We start from the raw sequence: 25,496 nt of genomic DNA on the forward strand, positions 1-25,496 counted from the left end.
TTACTAACCGGCGCCCAGGCGCTCGAGATAACGGCCGCCGCAGTTGGGCCAAAGCCCAATAGAGAAATGGCACTTAATGTTGGACCATGGGTTACTTAAAGAAAAAAAATTAGGGGCTTTCTTGTAAAACATATGACGACGAACGGGCAGAAACGCTCCATATATATTACCCCCTCTGCTTCTAAATATAAGACTTTTTATAGAAATCAACATAGCACTCCTTCCGGTCCTTTTTATTTAGCATATAAGTTCTGTCCGAAGTCAAACTATCTCTACTCTGACCAAATTTATAGGAAAAAGTACCAACATTCACAATGCCAAATCAATATTGTTAGATTCATTATGAAATATAGTTTCATAGTATGCATATTTGGTATTGTAGATGTTGATATTTTTAATATAAATTGGTCAAATTTTGTAAAGTTTGACTTGATATGCAGAGTAAAAAGGACCGGAGGGAGTACTAACAATGGCGCCGCATTAGCAGTGCGATCAGGAACGGTAGTAGCAGTACTGCTACCACTGAACTGCTTCCTTGTTTTTTGGAGGACAACACGATTTCATTGGTGGATCACAAGCATTTTCTCAAGGGGAATCCGATGAGTAGCACACAATTTTTTTCAAAGGACTAAATTTGAAGCACAGTTTTATTTGTAGATCCTTAGCAATATTTCACTATTCATACAATTTGTAAGGCATGATAACACCATGTTATGCAGCACAAATATTAGTAAGCTTTTTCCATAACAAGAATTATCAGCATTTGCCATTAGCTAACACTCGCGGCTATTATACGATGCTCACTATGTTGAATTTAGTTACCATATCAAGGAAACTCAAAACATGATACACGAGCAGCACTCGAGGTCAACGAAACACATCGATCCTTCAGGATCTTGAGCTCGGGAAGTAAATCGTTAAGAGCGGGCATGCATCCATGTTGAAACTATTCAAAAGCGAGACCTTCTGCTTCTCGGTCCACAGATATCCATCCTTCCGCATTCTGCACACACAAGCCCCACAACCCGGCCTCTTATACAGGTACACTCCCTTGAGATCAACCGCCGATTCCATGACACCATTGACATAATTCACAAACTTGTCTTGCAACTGAAACCCAAAGATCCTGAGCACGTCTAGATTGTGGTGCTTGAAATCCGATGAGGAAGATGATTCCCACTCCGTGCCCGCGTCCTTCTTCTCCTTGCTAAGCTGAAGCTTCTTCCTATCCTTGTCACCCCTTACCAAGTCACATCTATTCCACATGCTTACACATAGCTCCTCGAGGCTAGGTGCGCCTCGCAAGAGGAACAATGTCCAGGTCAGATCGCATTCTTCTGAAATGTCGGCCAATTTCACAAACTTTAGTTTGTCGAACACTTGTGATAATTCTATTGGACCTTCAGGTTTGACCCAAATCTGTAAAAGGCCAAGAGAATGAAAAATATATTATCCAGGTTAAAGACTAGAACCTGACAATGATTACATGACCTGGGAAAAGGTAAAGAGAATGAAAAATATATTAAGCCCTCACAATTAGTGACATAGCCATGGAAAAATTACGTGCATTATCAACAAGGCTGTAACCTTCACTAACCTTTTCGCTTTCAAAGTTTAAATGCAGGTTGCTTATGGTGGCCGTGCCGAGAAATTCGCTCAACCTTAGCATCTTGTGATATGAAGCGGCCGTATTACTCATAGTTACGGTGTGGAGCAGCGGGACGTGACGGAATGCCATGGGATCATCATGATGAGACTTCCAAGAGGAAAAATTCAGGGTCCTGAGCTCCGGGAGCCACTTCAGATCAACCCTCTCGAAACCACTCTTGATGATCTCAAGCTCACTGAGCTGCTGGTGCTCCACTTGGAGCGACGACTTGATCCCGGCGTCGCAGTTGTACAAGCGGAGGGACTGCAGCCGCTCGCATATACCTAAAATCTTTGGAAAATCGGATTCGGATTCGGATTCGGGTAGCCTCAAATTCTCTAGCTTGAGTCGTGTGAGGCCGCTGAATAATGTGTGTGGGCACGCGTCGACGAACGACCTCATCTGCCCGGGCAAATAGCTCCCATACGACGTCGTTGGTGTGAATTGTCTCTCATGCGACGTAGTTGGTTGAAATGGCTCTCATGCGACATCTGCGTTGGAAAAAATAGCTCCCATGCGACACTGCTGCCTAATCCAAAGACACATGTTTAAAACTCGAATCAGGTGAGCGGGACCCACAACATGAGACCCACTAACTTATCCAACTCAGCATTGGTCAGGTGAGCGGGACCCACAGCATGGGACCCACTAACTTATCCAGGTTAGCATTGGTACAAGAGGACACCTAGCCGTGCCCCGAGCCATGCAGCACTCGAGCCCATCCTCCCCCCTCCGCGACCGTTGTTGTTCTTCTTCTCCGGCGACGACGCGCAGCAACGCCGTTCCAGGCCGCGACCTAGCAATGTCGAGATCCGCTTCAGCCTCCCGCCGCTCATGGCCGCGCTATGGCGCAGTGCCCATGACAAGGTGCCCTGCATGCCCACGTATCACACCCCTGAAGCGGCTAGTCACAACGACCGACAAGAATGGCAACCTTGGGCGGGAATTCGTGAAATGCGAGAGCAAACCAGAGCAGGGAAAGGTGAGATTTTACTTCTCAATATGCCAATTTTGGTTTTTGTCTCCCAATTTCATATTTGCCCTTTTTTCATCGGATTTGGGATTTAGGGTTCATCTTTCCAATTTCAGAAATTAAAGCAATGCACCCATTTTGAGTGGCTAGATGAGTACATAGAGCAGATTCAACTGGAGGGTGCATCAGGGGAGCTCGATTTACCGTTGGAGGCGGAGAAGTTGGGCAAGTTTGGATCGGGCGCGTCTGGATCTGGGGCCCCTGGATCTGGCGATTCCATTGGGGGCGCCCATTCCATTGGTGCTACTGTGGGGGATGCAGGAGTGACGGCAGAGCTGAAGAAGCTGAACAAGCAGATGAAGAAACTCATCGAATTGCAGAAGCAGGGCAATTTGATGGGGCTGATGGCCGAACTTTTTTATGTTTGTGTAATTGCTCTCACATTTGTTTATTCGATGATAATTAGTCGTAAGTGAATAGATTGGGCATCATTTGTAATCGTAATGATATTTACATTTGAATAAAAGTGTTGTGCTGTACAAATTTGGCATGTCTTCTCCACTCTATTTTGTTTTTTAGTTCTTCAGTTCGTCATCAGTTTCAGTTTCAGTGGTAGAGGGAGAAAAGGAAAAAAAAGGTCCGTCCACAGTTGCCCGAAAAGGCCAGGCCCATATAGAAGTTAGGCAGGGCCGAATAGAACATATCCAGGCCCATTGATAAAAGAAGTGTAGCTAGTGCAAAAAAAAGTGCACATGGTCATTGACATCGATATATCTTTTCGGCTTTAGGTTATTTCACAAATTTTAAGTTTCCCGCCTTCACCTTTTTTTAGATAACTCATCTGATAATTATTTGAGCTATTTTTATGCATAAGCTATCGTGTCCGATGGTAGGGTCCCGTGTTGTTTCGGCTAAAACAAAAGGTTGGTTCTAGTTAGCAGTCTAACTTGCAGTCTTTGTGAACAAAAAAAGTTGCAATTGTTTGGTTCTAGTTTATTTCAACCAAGCACCATTTTTATTTTGATTTTGATTTGTGCTATGGTGTTTTCAAAGTTTTTACTCGTGTGTTTCAACCGAAAAAGGTTGTGCCCCTCTCAAAAAAGAAAGACATCTAGTGTGCCCCTAGTAGCATCTCCTTACAACATAGAGGGGCATCCCCTTACAACATATAGTGCATAAAACATAAAAGGAAGATAATTAACTAGACATGTGCTAACAACAACTTATATGATTGGATCATGTTTTAGTGCATTTTTTAGTTCACATGGCCACATAAATAAAATGCAATGGAGAAACTTTGAAAACACCATAGCACAAATCAAAAAAAATTAATAGATAGCACGATAGCCCGAAAAAACATTAATAGATAGCACGATAGAGGGGCATCGGGTACCCTAGTAGCATAGATAGATAGAACATATAGAGGGGCATCCCCTTACAACATATAGTTCATAAAACATGAAAGGAAAATAATTAAAACTAGATAGATAGAAGACACGGGCACACATGCCCGAACCAACACAAACACAAGCTAGATAGATAGAAAGACTCACACTCGAACAACTCCTTGGCCCCTCCTCCTTAGCCGGCGCCCCTCACTCGTCGTTCTCCGGCATCTGGTAGGGGAGGGTGTGCATGCCGTTGGGGTGAGGGAAGATGTGGTGGAAGTTGGTGAAGATGTTGTAGGTCGTGAACGCGATAAACTCGCATCCACACCAGAACACCTCGTCGAGGAGGTGGTGAGCGTCATAGGGGTTGGTGAAGGTGACGTAGAGGCCGCTGACGAGGCCATTGGTGTTGCCATCGTACTTCTCGTGGAGGTGGAACATGGGCGGAGTGCCTGGAGGGAGGTGGCGGTAGCCGGCTTGGAGGAAGAAGCGAGCCAACTCTCTAGGGCCCCTCCACCTTGAGATGGCCCACACCCTCAGGCTATTCTCGACGATGACTCCGGCCGGGTACTCCCTCTCCGGCACGGTGCGAGGGCGACGGTAGGTAGGGCCGTTGAACTGCATGGTGGCTCGAGTGGTGGATTTGGCTCGAAAAGAAAAAGCGGAGGAGGCTTGAGAGATGAGTGTGAGAGGGATGAGGAAATGGTGCCCTTTTATAGCTGCGTTGCAGCCGTGGTCAATGTGTACACGGTGCCTTCTCGATCGTTTTCTCTTCTCCGTTCGTACTGGCATAAGTAATTGCGGGCATTAATTCAAAAACGGCGGGCAGAGCATCCAAAGAGGCACGAGCGGCACAGGCGAGATGCATCATTTCGTGCACTTGCATCGGCAGTGACGCCGCGTGGGAAACAAGCCCGTTCATCCGCGCGTGACGCTGAAAAAGGAGCTGCACCACCGCCCGCACCACCGACGCGTCCGTCCCATGTCTCAGGTTCAAACATGCATTTGTTAAAATAGCTTGGATGCGACATACGTATACGCTGCGCTCCTGCCGTGCTTTACTACGTCGATGCGTGCATGCAAGCCCGCATGCAAATGGCTCGGCTGTGTCACAGCGTTCACGAGCACATAATAGCTAGGCTGCGACGTTGCATGGCATGCATGGGACAGGGATGGCCCACATGTCATTGACCCTCTTGCATGCAGCCCATCCCCCCTCTCGACGGCAGTGCGCACGCACGTCAGGATCTGCCGGGCCCGATCCGCTCGGCCCAACCATGTCCCACTTCTTCAGTTTGCACTTCTGCAGATTGAGTAGATGGCAGACATTGTTCAACTACTTCAGTTTGCACTTCTGCAGATTGAGTAGATGGCACACATACTTCAGTTTGCAACTCAACACTTGGCAGCACAACCTCCAAACATGGCAACACAGCTGTCAAAGCAGATTCGCATGGCAGCACAACAATTGCTTCATCTGCAACAGTTTCAGATTGCCCTAGCACCTGCAAAACAGATTCAGTATGCATCACATCATCCAAAACAGAAACACTTAGCTCATGTTCAGCAGTAACAGTTTCAGTTTGCTCCATATCTTTGTCACCAAACATTATCTGCTTAGTGCTCTTCCTTCTAAAGCCATTGAGTCTTGCTTTTTTTTCACTGGCCAACATTGTTCAACAACAAGAGGTGGGGTTTTTTCTGCATGCTTCCTCCTAAAAAATAAAGCATTTGACTTGGTTAGATACTAGAACAAGTAGCAAAATCAAAAACTTGCAACAACAGTAACATAAACATACTTTGGCCTCTGAGGAGTGTAGATGCATTTGGATGAACCAATTCTGTGCCCAAGTACCTCACACAACTTGCACCTATTTTTGTTACCTTTTTGAGCCCTTTTGGGATTATCATTCTTTTCCTTTTCCTTTTTCCCCTTCTTACTACAACCACCTTTCTCAAACCAAGCTTTGAATCTGCTCTGTTTTGGCCTCCCAGCCTTTCTTCTAGTGACATGGGGTCACAAGGTAAATTCTATTTCCACCTCAGGCCACTGAGATTGGTCAGTCAGTGCAGGAATTGGACTTGCATATTGAAAGTGCAACTATCCCTAGGTGGTTTTGGTAATTCATAACAACATATAGCTCATTGAGCTAATGCTATTCCAAGACTATTATTTCAGGAAAGCTCAATGAATGGCATGGCATGGATGATGAAAGTGGATCCCTCAAAATACTAAGGACAAAGGATTGGCTCAAGCTAAAAGGCCCAAGACTCTTCATTTTATATTTTAGTGATCCAAGATCACATCGAGTCTATAGGAAAAGCCAATACTATCAAGGAGGGATGAGGTGTTGCTTATTGAGCCTCTTGCTTCATGTGCTTTGTGATATGCTCCAAAACCCTCAGCTACTTTCCCACATCCACAAATGACCTAAACCCAAAGCCAAAATTGGTCACACCGATTCTTCCTATCCGGCGCCACCGATTCCAAAAGTCATAGCCACTGCCACAAACCCTAAGCAAATCGGTCCTACAGATAGGGATCTCGGTCTCACCGAGATGGGATTGTAATCTCTCTGTTTCCCTTCGTAATGTTTCGGTCTAACCGAAGTGAGCGATCGGTCCCACCGAGATTGCAATGTAAACTCTCCGTTTCCCTTTTGTAACATTTCGGTCTCACCGAAAAGAGCAAATCGGTCCGACCGAGTTTACCTGACCAACTCTCTGGAAAGCTTATTACCAAAATCGGTCTTACCGAGTTTGTGTAATTGGTCTTACCGAGATTACGTTATGCCCTAACCCTAACCAAATCGGTCTCACCGAGTTGCATGTCGGTCCCACCGAAAATCACTAATGGTCACTAGGTTTACTAAATCGGTCCGACCGAGTCTGTTGAATTGGTCCCACCGAGTTTGGTAAATTGTGTGTAACGGTTAGATTTTGTGTGGAGGCTATATATACCCCTCCACCTCCTCTTCATTCGGAGAGAGAGCCATCAGACTAAACCTACACTTCCAACTTACCATTTCTGAGAGAGAACCACCTACTCATGTGTTGAGGCCAAGATATTCCATTCCTACCATATGAATCTTGATCTCTAGACTTCCCCAAGTTGCTTTCCACTCAAATCCTCTTTCCACGAGATCCAAATCCTATGAGAGAGAGTTGAGTGTTGGGGAGACTATCATTTGAAGCACAAGAGCAAGGAGTTCATCATCAACGCACCATTTGTTACTTCTTGGAGAGTGGTGTCTCCTAGATTGGCTAGGTGTCACTTGGGAGCCTCCGACAAGATTGTGGAGTTGAACCAAGGAGTTTGTAAGGGCAAGGAGATCGCCTACTTCGTGAAGATCTACCGCTAGTGAGGCAAGTCCTTCGTGGGCGACGGCCATGGTGGGATAGACAAGGTTGCTTCTTCGTGGACCCTTCGTGGGTGGAGCCCTCCATGGGCTCGCGCAACCGTTACCCTTCGTGGGTTGAAGTCTCCATCAACATGGATGTATGATTGCACCACCTATTGGAACCACGCCAAAAACATCCGTGTCTCCAATTGCGTTTGAATCCTCCAAACCCTTCCCTTTACTTTCTTGCAAGTTGCATGCTTTAATTTCTGCTGCCTATATACTCTTTTGCATGCTTGCTTGAACTGTGTGATGATTACTTGACTTGTCCTAAAATAGCTAAAATCTGTCAAACTCTAAAATTGGGAAAATGTTAAGTTTTTAATTGGTCAAGTAGTCTAATCACCCCCTCTAGACATACTTCAAGGTCCTACAAGTGGTATCAGAGCTTTGGTCTCCATTTGCTTTGATTTCCATAGCTTTTGGTGGTCATAGCCTTCGTTTCACAACCTAGGAGAGTATGGCGTCTAGCGAGGGAAATTATCACCGTAGAGGTCCTTACTTTGATGGTACTAATTTTGCTAGTTGGAAGCATAAGATGAAAATGCATATTCTCGGACATAACCCCGCCGTTTGGGCACTTATTTGTATTGGCTTGCAAGGTGAATTCTTTGATGGGAGAGAACCGAGCCATGAAGCGAATGCGGAAGAATTGAAGATGCTGCAATACAACGCTCAAGCTTGTGATATCATCTTCAACGGATTGTGCCCCGAAGAATTCAACAAAATTAGCCGTCTTGAGAATGCAAAGGAAATTTGGGATACTTTGATTGATATGCACGAAGGTACCAAATCCGTCAAGGAATCCAAGTTGGATGTGCTCCAAAGTCAGCTTGACAAGTTCAAAATGAAGGATGGTGAAGGTGTCGCTGAAATGTACTCTAGGCTTGCACTTATCACAAATGAGATTGCCGGCTTAGGGAGTGAAGAGATGACCGACAGATTCATCATCAAGAAGATCCTAAGAGCATTGGATGGAAAGTATGATACCGTGTGCACATTGATCCAAATGATGCCAAATTACAAAAATCTCAAGCCAACGGAAGTCATTGGAAGAATTGTTGCTCATGAGATGTCACTCAAGGATAAGGAGGAACTTCACAACAAGTCAAGTGGTGCTTACAAAGCCTCAAGTGAAGCCCCCACATCATCAAGTGAGAAACAAACCTTCAATGAAGAATTGAGCTTAATGGTGAAGAACTTCAACAAATTCTACAAGAGAAGAAGCAAAAGAGAAGAATCGCCACCAAGAGAGAGGAGGAGTAGAGATGATCGTTATGAACGAAGAACCTCACGGAGAAGCAAGGATTCGGAAAGGAAGGACAAGTCATCAAGGAGCTACACAAAACGAAGACATCAAGCTCATGTTGGTGAATGGATTTCCGGTTCCGACTCCGACAAACACTCCAAGAGAAGCTATCACTCCGACTCCGAATATACTCCAGATGAAGGTGTTGCCGGTCTAGCACTTGTGTCAACCAACTTGAAAGATCGTGGATGTCGCCTAGAGGGGGGGTGAATAGCGTTTTTTTAAAATAATTACGGTTTAGGCCTGAACAAATGCGGAATAAACCTAGCGGTTAATTTGTCAAGCACAAAACCTAAAACAACTAGGCTCACCTATGTGCACCAACAACTTATGCTAAGCAATATAAGCAACTATGTGATAGCAAGATATATGACAAAGAACAATATGGCTATCACAAAGTAAAGGGCATAAGTAAAGGGCTCGGGTAAGAGATAACCGAGGCACGCGGAGACGATGATGTATACCGAAGTTCACACCCTTGCGGATGCTAATCTCCGTTTGGAGCGGTGTGGAGGCACAATGCTCCCCAAGAAGCCACTAGGGCCACCGTAATCTCCTCACACCCTCGCACAATGCAAGATGCCGTGATTCCACTAAGGGACCCTTGAGGGCGGTCACCGAAACCGTACAAATGGCAACCCTTGGGGGCGGTCACCGAACCCGTACACTTTGGCAACCCTTGGGGGCGGTCACCGGTACCCGTCAAATTGCTCGGGGCGATCTCCACAACCTAATTGGAGACCACGACGCTTGCCCGGAGCTTTACACCACAATGATTGAGCTCCGAACACCACCAACCGTCTAGGGAACCCAAGCACCCAAGAGGAACAAGCTCAAGGGTACCAAGCACCCAAGAGTAATAAGCTTCTCAACTTGTAACTTCCACGTATCACCGTGGAGAACTCAAACCGATGCACAAATGCAATGGCAAGGGCACACGGAGTGCCCAAGTCCTTCTCTCCCAAATCCCACCAAAGCAACTAATGCTAGGGAGGAAAATGAGAGGAAGAACAATAAGGAGAACACCAAGAACTCCAAGATCTAGATCCAAGGGGTTCCCCTCACATAGAGGAGAAAGTGATTGGTGGAAGTGTGGATCTAGATCTCCTCTCTCTTTTCCCTCAAAAACTAGCAATAATCCATGGAGGGATTGAGAGTTAGCAAGCTCAAAAAGGTCAACAATGGGGGGCAAAAACGAGCTCAAGAGTTGGGGAACCATTGGGGAAGAAGACCCCCTTAAATAGGTCCCCACGAATTTGCCCGTTATGTGCAGAAACCTGTAGGACCAGTACAACCGGTTCACGAACCGGTACAACCGGCCAAAGCAGAGGAAAAACCAACCTGGGAAAAGCTCTAAGCGGTACAACAGCCTGGGGAGCCGGTAGTACCGGTTAAACCGGTTAAACCGGTCAACAACCGCCCAAGAACCGCTCCAAAACAGAAACTAGTTCGGTGGTAGAGCGGTACATGGCCGGTACAACCTCCGGACCAATTCTGGAGCGGTACAACCGCTCCAAACACCGGTTGTACCGGTCAATCGGTACAACCTCTCTACGGGGCGGTACAACCTCTCTATGTAAAACAGGCAATATCAAAACAACCACAACTTTCGCATACGAGCTCCGAATTCGATGAAACCAAGTTTGTTGGAAAGCTAGCAACAAGGGCTAACACAATCTGGATAGAAATATCAATAAGAAGCAAATGAGAAAAGGCCCATAAGAAAATGGTGAGAACCCTTCCTTGGATAAGACCGGTAAAACCTCCAACACTGAAAACATCATAGAAGACGCATGCGAACTCCGTTTTCGATGAACTCGAGCTTGTCATAAAAATGACCATAAGCTCCAAATCTCACAAGGAGAAGAACCAAACAAGAACCAAAAAGATGATGCAAGGATGCAATGGTTTGAGCTCTCTATGAACGATATGATCAAGCAACTCATCGAGAGCCCCCCTTGACAGTACGGCAATCAATCCTATAACCCGGTCTCCCACAACTACCGTGAGACCGGTAAAATAGAAAACCTATCAAGGGCAAACCTTTGCCTTGCACATGGTCCACTTGAGCTAGATGATGACGATCTTGACTCCCTCAAGTTGGACCACCTTTCTTGATTGCATTGGCTCGAAGAAGACTAGTTGATTGCTCCCCCATACTCCACTATGGGTGAGCCACTCTTCTGCACATCTTCACAAGTCCATTGTCGCCACAATGGACAGCAAGCTTCAAGCATATGATCTCTTCGTGATGATTCTACTTGAGCTTGCACACCGCAACCTAACCCCACAAAGAACTCGCACGAAGACCATGGGTTAGTACACAAAGCGTAATTGACCATGCTTACCATATCATGGGATCGCTTGATCCCTCTCGGTACATTTTCTATGCTTTGTGTGTTGATCAACTTGATTCATTCTTTGACTTAGTCTTGATCAACCTTGAATCTTTCCAACTCTCTTCATTTGGATGATGTCTTGAAGGTAAACATGAATGATCACACAATCTTCTTCTTCAAGACATGCTTGCAATAAGCTCAACACTCATAATACCAATCTTTGGATAATTCCTTAATAGCAACTTGGTCATCACAAACTCTCCTTGAAACCAACAAATGGACTCCAAGAAAAGCCTATGGACAAACCCTTCAAATATAACTCAAGGCAACCGTTAGTCCATAGAGATTGTCATCAATTGCCAAAACCAAACATGGGGGCACCGCATGTTCTTTCAATCTCCCCCATTTTGGTAATTGATGACAATCACTTTCAAGAGAGTTTATATAAGGAATTATGCATCACCATGCAATGCAATAATAGTGCAATGAAAGAGATGCAAAAGCTAAGGAACAAAACCAAAGCAAGAGGAGATAGCTCTCTAAACTTCTCCACAAAACTCTCTGAAACTTCTCCCCCATTGGTATTGATTGCCAAAATGGGCGAAAAGTTTGGAAGGCCAATATAAATTGTGGTCCTCCATAAATTGTGTATTTCTCAACAAGAGAGTGGAATGCAATACACATATCCAACTGACAATACTTGGAGGAAGACAAACTATATTGAGGCACAAAGATTGCAAAAAAAATGATATGCCACAAAGACATAACAAAGAGAGAAACAAGCAATCAAAAGATACCAATTGAAGCAAGCAATCAACGGATATCAATTGAACCAACTAGACCAATGATCCTACATGCCACAAGAATAAATACATTATGATAAGCGCAAAGGAGTGTTCTAAACAAACTAGAGAAGCTCCCCATGATTTGTGCACACATAAGAATTTTTGTATTTGAATACAAAGTGCACAAAATAGGATCATAGCTCCCCCAAAATCAATAGAAACTCACATCCAGTGCAAGTGAGCATATAGGAAACAAAGCCTAGCGCTTGCAACAAGCACATGGTTGAGCAACATGTAAAAGAGGCAACTTAAGAATAGGCTCAACCAAAATGATGTGTGTGAGTCATGGCGAAGCACTTGAGAAGACTAAGATTAGGATGAGCATTAAGCATCAACATAGTCTTGAAAGAATGAGGCACATGGTGCAAGGCCTATCATTCCCACACACAACTGGCAAATGGGTTCACAAGCTTACTAATAAGCAAAAGAGAACCTATGCTTGTGACAACCCGTGGTGAAGATAGACGAGGGGAGGCTCATCAAGACGAGGGATACCAATTAAGATGGCAAAAACCTCGTAAAGATAAGCAAGAGGAAAATAATCTTCACCACACAAGAGTGCAACAAGATGCAACGATAAAGGACATGCACTCAAGGCAAAAGCTTTCACGGAGCCACCAAAGAAATAACAAAAGAGAGACAAGGTGGACGTGAAAGAAAGGATATCATCTAGAGATGTAATTTCTCTCAAGTGTATAATGTTCTAGGTAGACGAAATCATGATGATATATATCTACAAAGAAGGATGTACACCCAAAATAGTTACAACATGAAGGAACGAGATATCCACAAGGAAGTCATAAATATACCAATAAGATATTTGCTTGAAAGCATAGCACTTGGCTAGATATGGTCTTATTGTATATAAATGAAGTCCAAACACACATCCATCAAGGGCATCACAACTAGCAACAAGAGATCATCGTTGGGATGCTTTGAGAAAGGAAACAAGTATCACAAGATATGAAATGAAAATCATGCCAAGATGCAACCTACACAAGGTTGAATGCAAGAGGAGAAAGCATGAATAGATACTTGTTACCGAGATATCATTGGAAGGATGTAGTAGATACCAATTGAAGGTAGATAGTAGTTCATTGATCATCCTAGCTTGACTCCAATATGCACATGGTGACAACACCTTCCTTGTGAGTGAGCCGAGCATCCAATGCATCTCCAAATGTTCCTAGAAGAACAACACAAACTAAACGGTACCCAAACTCATCGGGACCAAATAGTTAGAAACACCAATACATAGGACAAACTCCACATAAATATGTGCATATAGATATGAAAATGAATTTCATGCACATCTCATCCAAATTGAGACTAGGTGGAGTTTCCCTTATATATGAGTCAAAGAAAGAAAGCATGGCAAATGAAATACATGAAGTAAACATGCATGCTCAAGACTTTCAAAACCCGAAACCTAAATAGAAAGAAATGCCAAGTGAAAAGGATACCAAATGGAGAAATCATCACTTGGAAGATATCATTAAAGATACATCAAGGAATGAGATATCCATTGATACACACTAAACTAAAGATGTCAAACTCCCAAAGAGAGGATGGTTCCAAACAAACCAAGCTCTCAACAAAGTTTCATGATGGCACAAAGTACCAAAAAGAAATGGCTTGCCTTCCACCAAAACACACTTGATAAGGATCACAGGAAGAGTGTTCTAAAGAAAATAGGATAGCTCCCCCACGAGTTGTGCATTATATGGGATTTGCATTTGAATACAAAATGCACAAGGTGGGATCACTACTTTCACTATATCTAGAAAACACTAGACAAGAACAAGAAATAAACAAGATCCACAAGTGGTAGGGAAGACACCGGGAGTTGACACAAACCTTGGCAAGAGAAAAAGAAAAACAAAAGCCAAAGTAAAGATGATCAACAAATTCTACCACACATAAGTGACTACCAATTGTCAAAAGACAAGAAGTATTTGGAAATAATTCCCGGTGGTAGATAGCAAGGATGTCCAACATCATCTTCACAACAAACACAAGCAAATTGCAACTTGTAGAGCTAACACGCCACCTAGGAACAAGATAATCTACAATATCAATTCTAGGTGATAATATCTCAAATGTACACATTTTCTAGGCTTGTAATATGCACTTAGCATATTATTCCCCCATAATGTGATACCAATAAGAACTTAACAAGAGGCAATAAGAGGAACAAACAAGAGATAATTAATGGACTATCTAGATTTTGAATTTCTCATGAGAGATATACCACCTAGCGACTAGATAATCTTGTAATATCAATACTAGATGGTATTCCTCATGTACACACATTTATAGGATTGTGAGGTGCACAAAGCACATCACTCCCCCGAAACGGGATGTTCCATTAATCTCTCACACGAGCCAACTAGGATACAAACAAGAAGCATAAAGGCTCAACGCACGACACACACGTACATGGTGTGCAAACCAACACCCACATACTTGATTGCTCAAGATAAGCAAGTTGGAATCACAACATATACCAACACATGCAAGGAACAAAACCAAAAACATGCAAGGGAGCAAGTAACTTTCAATGTAAGCAATTTTAAGTACAAGTTACCGCAAGGAGGCACATTGGATATAAGATATAAACTTGATGATTCAATTGACTTGGCTTGAGACAATAAGAGTGATGAAGTCCCCTTAATTCTTCATAAAGTAGCCAAGTCTCCAATTCCCTCCAACAACACCTATTGATCAAGTTTGAGCTAGTTGGTCCCCAACCAAGTTGGGTCCTAAGAGGTTAGTCACAATAGGCTTGGCTACCCAAATGGTTCTTTGCTTCAAACCACTTTGAGTACCAACAAACTTGGCAACCACATTGCCAACCTTATCCTTCCCAAGAGAATAGACATCATCAATAATAATTGGGTTGGATAAGTTACCACTAGTGCATGAAGAAGCGAGGTGACCTTTCTCACGGCATAGGTAGCAACGTCTACTCTTCACTTTCTTCTCACTTGATTTCTCAACTTGAGAAGCATTAACTTGAGTCTTCTTGGGAAGAGGCCTTTCTTTAACTTGAGGTTGAGCATGTGATTGAACTTGTGCCCTCTTCCCTTGTTGCTTGACACTAATGACCTTCTTCTTCAATGGGCAAGATCTAACATGATGCCCTTCTACTTTGAACTTGAAGCAAACAATCTTGGCCGAATTCTTGACTTGTTCTTGGCCCTTCTTTTTGTTCATCTTGGACTTCTTCTTCTTATTGGAGTTGAATCCAAGTCCACCTTTGTCATTGGGGGATTTTTGCACACTCAAGATATTATTGAGTGTGGATTTCCCTTCATGACACTTTTCCAAGTCTTTCTTCAAAGAAGTGACTTGGGCCTTGAGCTCTTTGATTTCCTCTACACGGTTAGTCTCAACACAAGTACTAGAGGAAGTATAAGCTTCATCATTAGAGCAACAAGGCAAGGAAAGCAATTCATCACAAGATGTACCAACATTGTGAGTAGATGAATTACAAGGACTAGCACATGGCAATATACTATTTTGACTAGAAGTAGTGCTAGTAACCACATGAGGCTCACTAGATGTTACCTTAGCAATCATGGCCTCATGAGCTATCTTTAGCACACTATGGGATACTAGAAGATCATCATGAGAGCTTGAGAGCTTTTTATGACTTTCTTCCAATTTCCCATAATTGCTAGATAGCACCTCAAGTTGAGCCCGTAGCTCAACATTCTCCTTCAAAATGGATGCTTCACAAGTAATAGAATTAGTAGCACAAGCATCATCATTAACAACAAGAGGAGAAGGCAACTTGGCAAGCTCTTTTAAATAAGAAGCTTCAAGTTGGGCATGAGACTCGGTGAGTTTGATGAGCTCACCCTTGATGACCCTTGAGCCATTTTCGAGGTGCTCAAAATCCTCACGGAGTCTAGCATGAGAAACTTCAAGCTTAGCAGTTTTAGTTTTGAAATCGTTGGCCACCTCAAGATCTCTATCATGAGATTCCCTCACTCTAGATAATTCTAGAGCAAAAGTCTCCTCAAGAGATTCAGAGGTGGTTTGTTCATGTCCAAGAGCTTGAGATAGCTCCGCGATCTCATTTGCGCAATCACGCCCATGAGCTTCCATTTTCTCAATGGTGGCCTCATGCTCCTCTAGATGAGAATCCAACTCCTCAATGTATTTCTTGCCATCAATGGCAATGGACATTATTTCCATGAAGTTGGAACGAGCAATTTTATTTTTATGAAGATCTTTAAAAATCATTTCCCCCTTAGTTTTTAAGGAGGCAACATTATCATTCTCTTCATCATTATCCTCATCATCATTAGTATCAACATCATCATCAAGAGACATATTGGGGTGCAAAGTAGGAGATACCTTTGACGCCTTAGCCATAAGGCAAAAAGCAATAGATGACGGTGTAGGATCCCTTGAGGCACCATTAAACACCACATCTTGTTCCATGGAGTGTTGGGTTTCCTCTACATTGTTAGCACAACAATTCAAGGAAATAGATGCATTTTTATCATGGCAACAAGACATAGCAAGCATATCATCATGATATTTGGTCAAGCAATTTCTACATGATATGCAAGGACTATCAACACAAGCATGTGAAACATTTGGAGTGCTCGAAGTGTTAAAGCCCAAAGAGGGAGCATTGCAATAATATAGTGATGAAGGATCATCCACAATAAGCATACTATCATCATTGCAATGACCAACACTACTCACCATATCATTACCTTGTGGCAAACCACATGTAGGTGAAGTAGAAGAAGTTGAGAAGACTATATGACCGGGGGTGGAGGGAGAACAACCATCCCCACAAATCTTGGACACACCATATTTATCTTGAAGCTTTGTCCATAACTCATGAGCATCCCGGAACGGCATGAGTTGAAAAATAACTACATTGCTCAAAGCATCAAAAAGCACATTAGAAGCTTGAGCATTGAGATAAGAGTTTTTCTCATCCTCTAAAGATAATCTTTGGGGATCCTTTGGAGGAGAAAAACCCATATCTACAATTCGCTCTAAATTTGTGTCCATGACCCTAAAGAGACTAAGCATGCGAATTACCCAAACATCAAAATTTGTGCCATCGAAACTAAGAGTGTGAGAGAATCCTCATCCCCTAGTCGACATCTTTACTCTCTAGGCGGTTAAGCCTAACAAAGAGAGACGAGGCTCTGATACCAATTGAAAGATCGTGGATGTCACCTAGAGGGGGGGTGAATAGGCGTTTTTTTAAAATAATTACGGTTTAGGCTTGAACAAATGCGGAATAAACCTAGCGGTTAATTTGTCAAGCACAAAACCTAAAACAACTAGGCTCACCTATGTGCACCAACAACTTATGCTAAGCAATATAAACAACTATGTGATAGCAAGATATATGACAAAGAACAATATGGCTATCACAAAGTAAAGGGCATAAGTAAAGGGCTCGGGTAAGATATAACCGAGGCACGCGGAGACGACGATGTATCCCGAAGTTCACACCCTTGCGGATGCTAATCTCTGTTTGGAGCGGTGTGGAGGCACAATGCTCCCCAAGAAGCCACTAGGGCCACCGTAATCTCCTCACGCCCTCGCACAATGCAAGATGCCGTGATTCCACTAAGGGACCCTTGAGGGCGGTCACCGAACCCGTACAAATGGCAACCCTTGGGGGCGGTCACCGAACCCGTACACTGTGGCAACCCTAGGGGGCGATCACCGGTACCCGTCAAATTGCTCGGGGCGATCTCCACAACCTAATTGGAGACCCCGACGCTTGCCCGGAGCTTTACACCACAATGATTGAGCTCCGAACACCACCAACCGTCTAGGGCACCCAAGCATCCAAGAGGAACAAGCTCAAGGGTACCAAGCACCCAAGAGTAATAAGCTTCTCAACTTGTAACTTCCACGTATCACCGTGGAGAACTCAAACCGATGCACAAATGCAATGGCAAGGGCACACGGAGTGCCCAAGTCCTTCTCTCCCAAATCCCACCAAAGCAACTAATGCTAGGGAGGAAAATGAGAGGAAGAACAAGAAGGAGAACACCAAGAACTCCAAGATCTAGATCCAAGGGGTTGGTGGAAGTGATTGGTGGAAGTGTGGATCTAGATCTCCTCTCTCTTTTCCCTCAAAAACTAGCAATAATCCATGGAGGGATTGAGAGTTAGCAAGCTCAAAAAGGTCAACAATGGGGGGCAAAAACGAGCTCAAGAGTTGGGGAACCATTGGGGAAGAAGACCCCCTTAAATAGGTCCCCACAAATCTGCCCATTATGTGCAGAAACCTGTAGGACCGGTACAACCGGTTCACAAACCGGTACAACCGGCCAAAGCAGAGGAAAAACCAACCTGGGAAAAGCTCTAAGCGGTACAACAGCCCGGGGAGCCGGCAGTACCGGTTAAACCGGTTAAACCGGTCAACAACCGCCCAAGAACCGCTCCAAAACAGAAACTAGTCCGGTGGTAGAGCGGTACATGGCCGGTACAACCTCCGGACCAATTCTAGAGCGGTACAACCGCTCCAAACACCGGTTGTACCGGTCAACCGGTACAACCTCTCTACGGGGCGGTACAACCTCTCTATGTAAAACAGGCAATATCAAAACAGCCACAACTTTCGCATACGAGCTCCGAATTCGATGAAACCAAGTTTGTTGGAAAGCTAGCAACAAGGGCTAACACAATCTTGATAGAAATATCAATAAGAAGCAAATGAGAAAAGGCCCATAAGAAAATGGTGAGAACCCTTCCTTGGATAAGACCGGTAAAACCTCCAACACCGAAAACATCATAGAAGACGCATGCGAACTCCGTTTTCGATGAACTCGAGCTTGTCATAAAAATGACCATAAGCTCCAAATCTCACAAGGAGAAGAAACAAACAAGAACCAAAAATATGATGCAAGGATGCAATGGTTTGATCTCTCTACGAACGATATGATCAAGCAACTCATCGAGAGCCCCCCTTGATAGTACGGCAATCAATCCTATAACCCGGTCTCCCACAACTACTGTGAGACCGGTAAAATAGAAAACCTATCAAGGGCAAACCTTTGCCTTGCACATGGTCCACTTGAGCTAGATTATGACGATCTTGACTCCCTCAAGTTGGACCACCTTTCTTGATTGCATTGGCTCGAAGAAGACTAGTTGATTGCTCCCCCATACTCCACTATGGGTGAGCCACTCTTCTGCACATCTTCACAAGTCCATTGTCGCCACAATGGACAGCAAGCTTCAAGCATATGATCTCTTCGTGATGATTCTACTTGAGCTTGCACACCGCAACCTAACCCCACAAAGAACTCGCATGAAGACCATGGGTTAGTACACAAAGCGTAATTGACCATGCTTACCATACCATGGGATCGCTTGATCCCTCTCGGTACATCTTCTATGCTTTATGTGTTGATCAACTTGATTTATTCTTTGACTTAGTCTTGATCAACCTTGAATCTTTCCAACTCTCTTAATTTGGATGATGTCTTGAAGGTAAACATGAATGATCACACAATCTTCTTCTTCAAGACATGCTTGCAATAAGCTCAACACTCATAAGACCAATCTTTGGATAATTCCTTAATAGCAACTTGGTCATCACAAACTCTCCTTGAAACCAACAAATGGACTCCAAGAAAAGCCTATGGACAAACCCTTCAAATATAACTCAAGGCAACCATTAGTCCATAGAGATTGTCATCAATTGCCAAAACCAAACATGGGGGCACCGCATGTTCTTTCACAACTCCTACGACATATTTGATTCACCAAATGAAGGAATTGGAAGATGCTTCATGGCCAAAGGTCCAAAGTTAACACATCGTGAGTATGTTGATTTCAATAGTGATGAAGATGACTTGCTTGTGGATGATGATTTACTTGTTGACAACTCTAGTGATGAACACTATGATGAAACGTCAATTAATCATGCTAATCAAATGAATGACAATGATAAGGAGAAAATTGAGATTATAACTAAAGAACTAAACACTGTAAAGTTGGCTCATGAAACTATCTTCGAAAATCATCGAGAACTTTTAAGGGCTCATGAGAAGTTACGCTTTGAAAAGCTCAATCTTGAGCAAGAGCATGAGTTCTTAAAGGCAATCAATGATGATCTCCGTAAGAAAAGTTCTTCTTACATTGCCAAGCGTTTACTCTTATCTACTTACATGCCTCAAGTCAAGTCTGGTAACAAGTACAAGAAAGATACTTCCTCTAGTAGTAACAATAATAATGTTAAATCCAATATTGTTGCTTCTAGTAGTTCTCTTGATTCCACTAATGATTCTCTTAGCCAAGTTACACTTGAGCAAGAAAATAGCTTATTGAAGGGAATTATAGAGAAAGGTGTTTACAAGAGCCTTGACGGGAGTAAGCAATTCGAGGAAATTGTACGCAAGCAAGAAAGACACCGGAAGAATCAAGGTGTTGGTTTTGAATGAAAGTTCAATGCCAATGGAGTTGAGTGGGAAGAAGATCAATACCCCAAGACGAAGTTTGTTCCTCAACAAGAGAAGTATGATCCTACTTCCTTCAAGGGAACACAAGCTCAAGATGATCTTCCTCCACAAGACCACAAGGACAAAGGCAAGGATAAGCTTCAAGAAGAGATTGATGCATTTGAAGAAGCACCTAATGTCTCGGTCAAGTGGATTCCCAAGACTACGTCAAGTTCTACTTCATCAAGTACAACTACAACTCCAAGGATTCCCATCAAGATGATGTGGATCCCGAAGAAGAAGAACTAGAGAGTTCTTGAGAGTGACTCCGCCAACATTCTTTACTCATATCTTTATGGCAAGGACAAGTGCAATCAACTTCCACATCTTGCACTAGTTCAAGGAGTCACAAACCCTCATGTTGGTAAGGCAAGGGACAAGGTAACCTAATGTTTTCATGGACATCATCATGTGTGTGCATCACTCTATGTCTATGGATATTCTTGTTTGTTCCTTGTGGGACTAACCTATGTAGGTAAGTTGAAAGTGCAACTCACTCCAAAGGATTGCTCCAAATGATCTACTTCAACATTGAGCATCCACATCTTCAACACCTACATGAAGTCATCATCGACAAAACCCAAGGTTAGTTCATCCCTCTAAAGGGGGGATCTCACATCTAGGGGGAGCTTAACTCAAAAATTGAGTCAAAGCAACTCTAATGGTGTGAACACATCAATGCATTATGTAAAAGTGGTAACCCCACTTGAGCTTAAACAATGAGTATGACCTATGATCAAATGTTCTCATTTGACTCCTAAGTCAATATACTCATATATAGATGACCTAGTCATCGCCAATTGTTTGATAGATGCTAGAATTGGTTGTGCATGCTTTGCCACATATTTCATTTGCTATCTTATTGTGTGAGCATGTTGGTGCATATTTTACTCATTCAAGGACATCCACTTGTTGTTTTGATTATTTGGTTCATTTTTCTTTTGGCCAAGTGGATGGACAAGAATGCCTAAGAACCCTCTCTAGCTATCTATGCTTTTCTCATATCAAACTCTATTCATGCTACATCACAAAATTTGATCAAGTCAGATTCGAACCACTCTGTGTGAGGAGCACTCAGAGTCCCCGATTCGTCATAGACTTAAACTTCCAAAACCTCTTTGTGATTCTCGGTCTGACGATTCCTCCATTTCGGTCCTACCGAGATCATTAAGTTGATCTGAGTTTTCAATCTCGGTGCAACCGATTTGAACTTTTCGGTCACACCGAGTTGCTGTAACTGAACACAGTTATGCATCTCGGTGCCACCGAGTTGTTCCACTCGGTCACACCGACAGGGTCGGGCTATATATAGACACGGGCAAAATTTTGGAAATTCCTCCGAACCCCTTCGCCCGCGCAATAGCTCGCTCTGCCATCGAAGGTCTCCGGATCGTCTCCTCGTCGCTAGCCGCCTCCTGTCGCTGGTCTCCACCGCCGTCAATGGAATTCAACCCCACCGTTGCCGCCGTAGCGAGTTCATCGCCGCACTAGGGTATGGACTCGATCTTTGTGCTATCCACGTCTGATTCCTAGCACATTGAACTCTTATTGATTCTTGCTACGATTGAAACAATCCTATCCAGCCAAAGTAGTCCGTAGAGTAGATTAGATTCAAATTTTTAGGGTTAGGTTTCCGCCGAAACCATCTCGGACCCACCGAGTTGAAAAACTCGGTCTCACCGATTTGGCATATGCCATTGCACTAGTGACTCTCGGTCTGACCGAGAATTACTAATCGGTGCGACCGATTTTAGGATTCTGTGAAACCCTAGCAGTCTTGGTGCCACCGAACTGTGACTCGGTCTAACCGAGTTCATCAGTTTAGGTTCCAAAAACTGCTTCAGTATCACCGAGTTTGAAAATCGGTTGATCCGAAAATGCTTTCTGTGGAAAACTGAAACTGAATTTTTGAATCATTCTTTTGAAAAAATCTCTGCATTTTGTGATGCTCATCCACTCTATCTCATCTATAACTCTTCACAGGGTCAGCAGTCAGCTTTTGCAGCATGTCAGACCAGAGTGACAGTCAGAACAAGTCAGCAGAGCAGATTCACTTGAGTGAGGGCACTAGTCCCTCCAGCACTTCACATGAAGGAAGCAGAAGCACTCCTAGCAACCTGCCTAAGGCTGATACCAGGCAAAGGAGAAAGAGAACCTCAGACTCAGAAGATGAGGACTACAAAGCTAAGGAAGATGACGCTACTTCCAAGAAAGTGGTGCTCAAGAAGGAATATGGCTCAACAAAGGATATAAAGCCAGGCATGAAGATTAAAATGCCAGCAGGAAGACAACCAATGTCCAAGGCCAGAGCATCAACTCATCTGCCTGAAAATCCTGATCCCAAAGAGCCTGCTGCTGATGGCAAGAAGAGGAAGGAAAGGGTCAAGAAGACCATGGCCAGAGTTGTTGGGCAACCTTCCATGATGGAAGAGGAAGAGCTTACTGCACCAGCACCAAAGGCACCTAAGCTTATGGGTGATGCTATTAAATCTGGGGCTGCAACATCTAAGCCCAAGGAAGCACCCAAAGCTGCCCCCAAGGCCAAGTCTGCACCAAAGAGGAATACCAGGAGTATTCCAGCTGCTGAGAAGAACAAGGCCCTAGTGCCTGAGGTTGCTGAGGAGGAAGATGAAGAAGGACAGGTTCTAAGGAAGCTTAAGACAAAGATACTAGATCACAATGATGTCCATCCTGTGGCTGAGGACATGAACATCAGAAAAGACTCAGGATTGAGACTATGGAGGATGGCAGATCCATATGCCACAAGGAGAAGAACTGCTGTTGATTACAGGTTCCATACAAAGGAACATCACGACTTCTATGAGACAATCTTATTGGACAAGAAGCCCATAGTTTGTGATATGAGGTGGGTCGACTGGACCTACATGAAGGAGAATGAAGAGCACTATCCTGGAGTGCAAGACAACTTTGTTGCTTGTGGACTTGCAGATTTTGTTGGGCAAAAGCTCACAAACTGGAATGATGAACTTATCATGCAATTCTACTCCACAGCACATTTTTACCCAGATGGAAGAATTGTTTGGATGTCTGAAGGTACAAGGTACCAATCCACTGTTGAAGAATGGGCAAAACTGATAAATGCCCCAAAGGAAAATGATGATGATCTGGATGTATATGCCAAGAAGAAGATGTGACACAATACCATGGCACACATGTACAAGGAGATCCCAGACAAAGCCTTAGAGACTTTCTCTTTTGGATCAGTCCATTTTCTGTTGTCAGGGCTGCCTACTATCAATTGGATTCTGAGGCACACTCTGTTGCCCAAGTTTGGTGACCACAACATGATCAGAGGGCATGCCATCAATATGTTGCATTTATTTGATGTGCCACAGAAATTCAAAGTCATGAGCCTTATAGTTGAAACCATTAAGAGGACTGTAGCAGATCATAAGAGGAGTTGTGGATATGCCCCTCAGATTCAGGAATTTATCAACTCAAAGATGGGAACTGGCAAATATCTATTGGATAGGGAACATTTTCCACTCTATCCAGACTTTGAATACAATGAGGTTGTCATGAATGAGGATGATCCATCATCAGTTCAAGCTCAAGAGAAGAAGGAGAAGGCAAGGAAGGAGAAGGCTGCCAAGATGCCAACTCAAGAGGAGGCATCTGAGTATTTCTTGAAAAACAAGCAGGAGCAGCTTGGTTACTTGATAGCATCATCTCTGAGGATTGAGAAGGGGTTGGCCACCTTAACTCAGAATCAGGAGAGCTAGGAAAGAATCATGGAACAAAAATTCTATGATCTAGATGTCAAAGTAACTGAGATTCAGTCAGTTGTGGAGTAACTGCAGGATGACATGCAGGAGAGGAAGGGCAAGACAACCACAAATGTCTTTGCCAGAGTGCCTAGAGCTCAGAGGTCAGCTGCTGTGCCAGTGCCAGATACTAGAGAAACATCTTCAGCACCAGCTACTGCCCCTTCAGCTCCAGTGCAACCAGCTTTAGCATCAACTCCAACACCCTCTACATCAACTGAAGCCTTCATCCTTGGAGTTATCCGAACACCACCAACTGAAGATCAAGCCTGAGAGTCGATCTAGCACTATGCATTTTCTATGAACTTTTTGGTAACTTGTTACCAAAGGGGGAGAAAAATGTATAGATCATAGTCTTCGAGAGAGAGAGTGTTGCTTTTGTTCTCTCTTGCTTTGTTGGTTTAAACTTGTTTGCTTTTTGTTTGGTTGAGATACTATGCTTGTGAGACATTGATGATCATGTGTTTGATCATAAGCTACACTTATGCATGTTTGATGATATTATCCTATCTATCTTATGTGATCATTCACTTTGCTTGGTGATGAGTGCATGTATTCAATACTTATCATTTTGAGCGCTCCACCAAGATGTATGTGACATGGAAGAGTAACCCATGAGCCTAATTCCTTGTGCATTTGCAGTCCAAAGCAAATTTTAAACTATGCACAAATTTAGGGGGAGCTCTTGCTTATCACATACTTCTCAAAGCGATGATGTTTTTATTCTTATTATCATTTGTCGAAGCTTTGATCTATATGTTGTCATCAATTACCGAAAAGGGGGAGATTGAAAGTGCAACTATCCCTAGGTGGTTTTGGTAATTCATAACAACATATAGCTCATTGAGCTAATGCTATTCCAAGACTATTATTTCAAGAAAGCTCAATGAATGGCATGGCATGAATGATGAAAGTGGATCCCTCAAAATACTAAGGACAAAGGATTGGCTCAAGCTCAAAGGCCCAAGACTCTTCATTTTATATTTTAGTGATCCAAGATCACATCGAGTCTATAGGAAAAGCCAATACTATCAAGGAGGGATGAGGTGTTGCTTAATGAGCCTCTTGCTTCATGTGCTTTGTGATATGCTCCAAAACCCTCAGCTACTTTCCCACATCCACAAATGACCTAAACCCAAAGCCAAAATCGGTCACACCGATTCTTCCTATCCGGGGCCATCGATTCCAAAAGTCATAGCCACTGTCACAAACCCTAAGCAAATCAGTCCTACCGATAGGGATCTCGGTCTCACCGAGATGGGATTGTAATCTCTCTGTTTCCCTTCGTAACGTTTCGGTCTAACCGAAGT

The 25,496-nt window shown here is 43.6% G+C and overlaps 1 protein-coding gene across 1 annotated transcript in view; it reads right to left on the reverse strand.

Annotated features, from left to right (window-relative positions):
* Positions 1–888: 888 nt before the first annotated feature.
* The window catches only part of LOC123139567 (uncharacterized), a 29,410-nt gene continuing 4,802 nt past the window's right edge, over positions 889–25,496 (reverse strand). Inside the window, exons 2-3 of the mRNA XM_044559342.1 lie at positions 1,598–2,045; positions 889–1,419 (exon numbers count right to left, since the gene is read on the reverse strand). Coding sequence (XP_044415277.1) covers positions 889–1,419; positions 1,598–2,045 — 979 coding nt within the window. The remainder of the gene's footprint in view (positions 1,420–1,597; positions 2,046–25,496) is intronic.

Source organism: Triticum aestivum, chromosome 6B (genome assembly GCF_018294505.1).
Source record: "Triticum aestivum cultivar Chinese Spring chromosome 6B, IWGSC CS RefSeq v2.1, whole genome shotgun sequence".
Lineage (NCBI taxonomy): Eukaryota > Viridiplantae > Streptophyta > Magnoliopsida > Poales > Poaceae > Triticum > Triticum aestivum.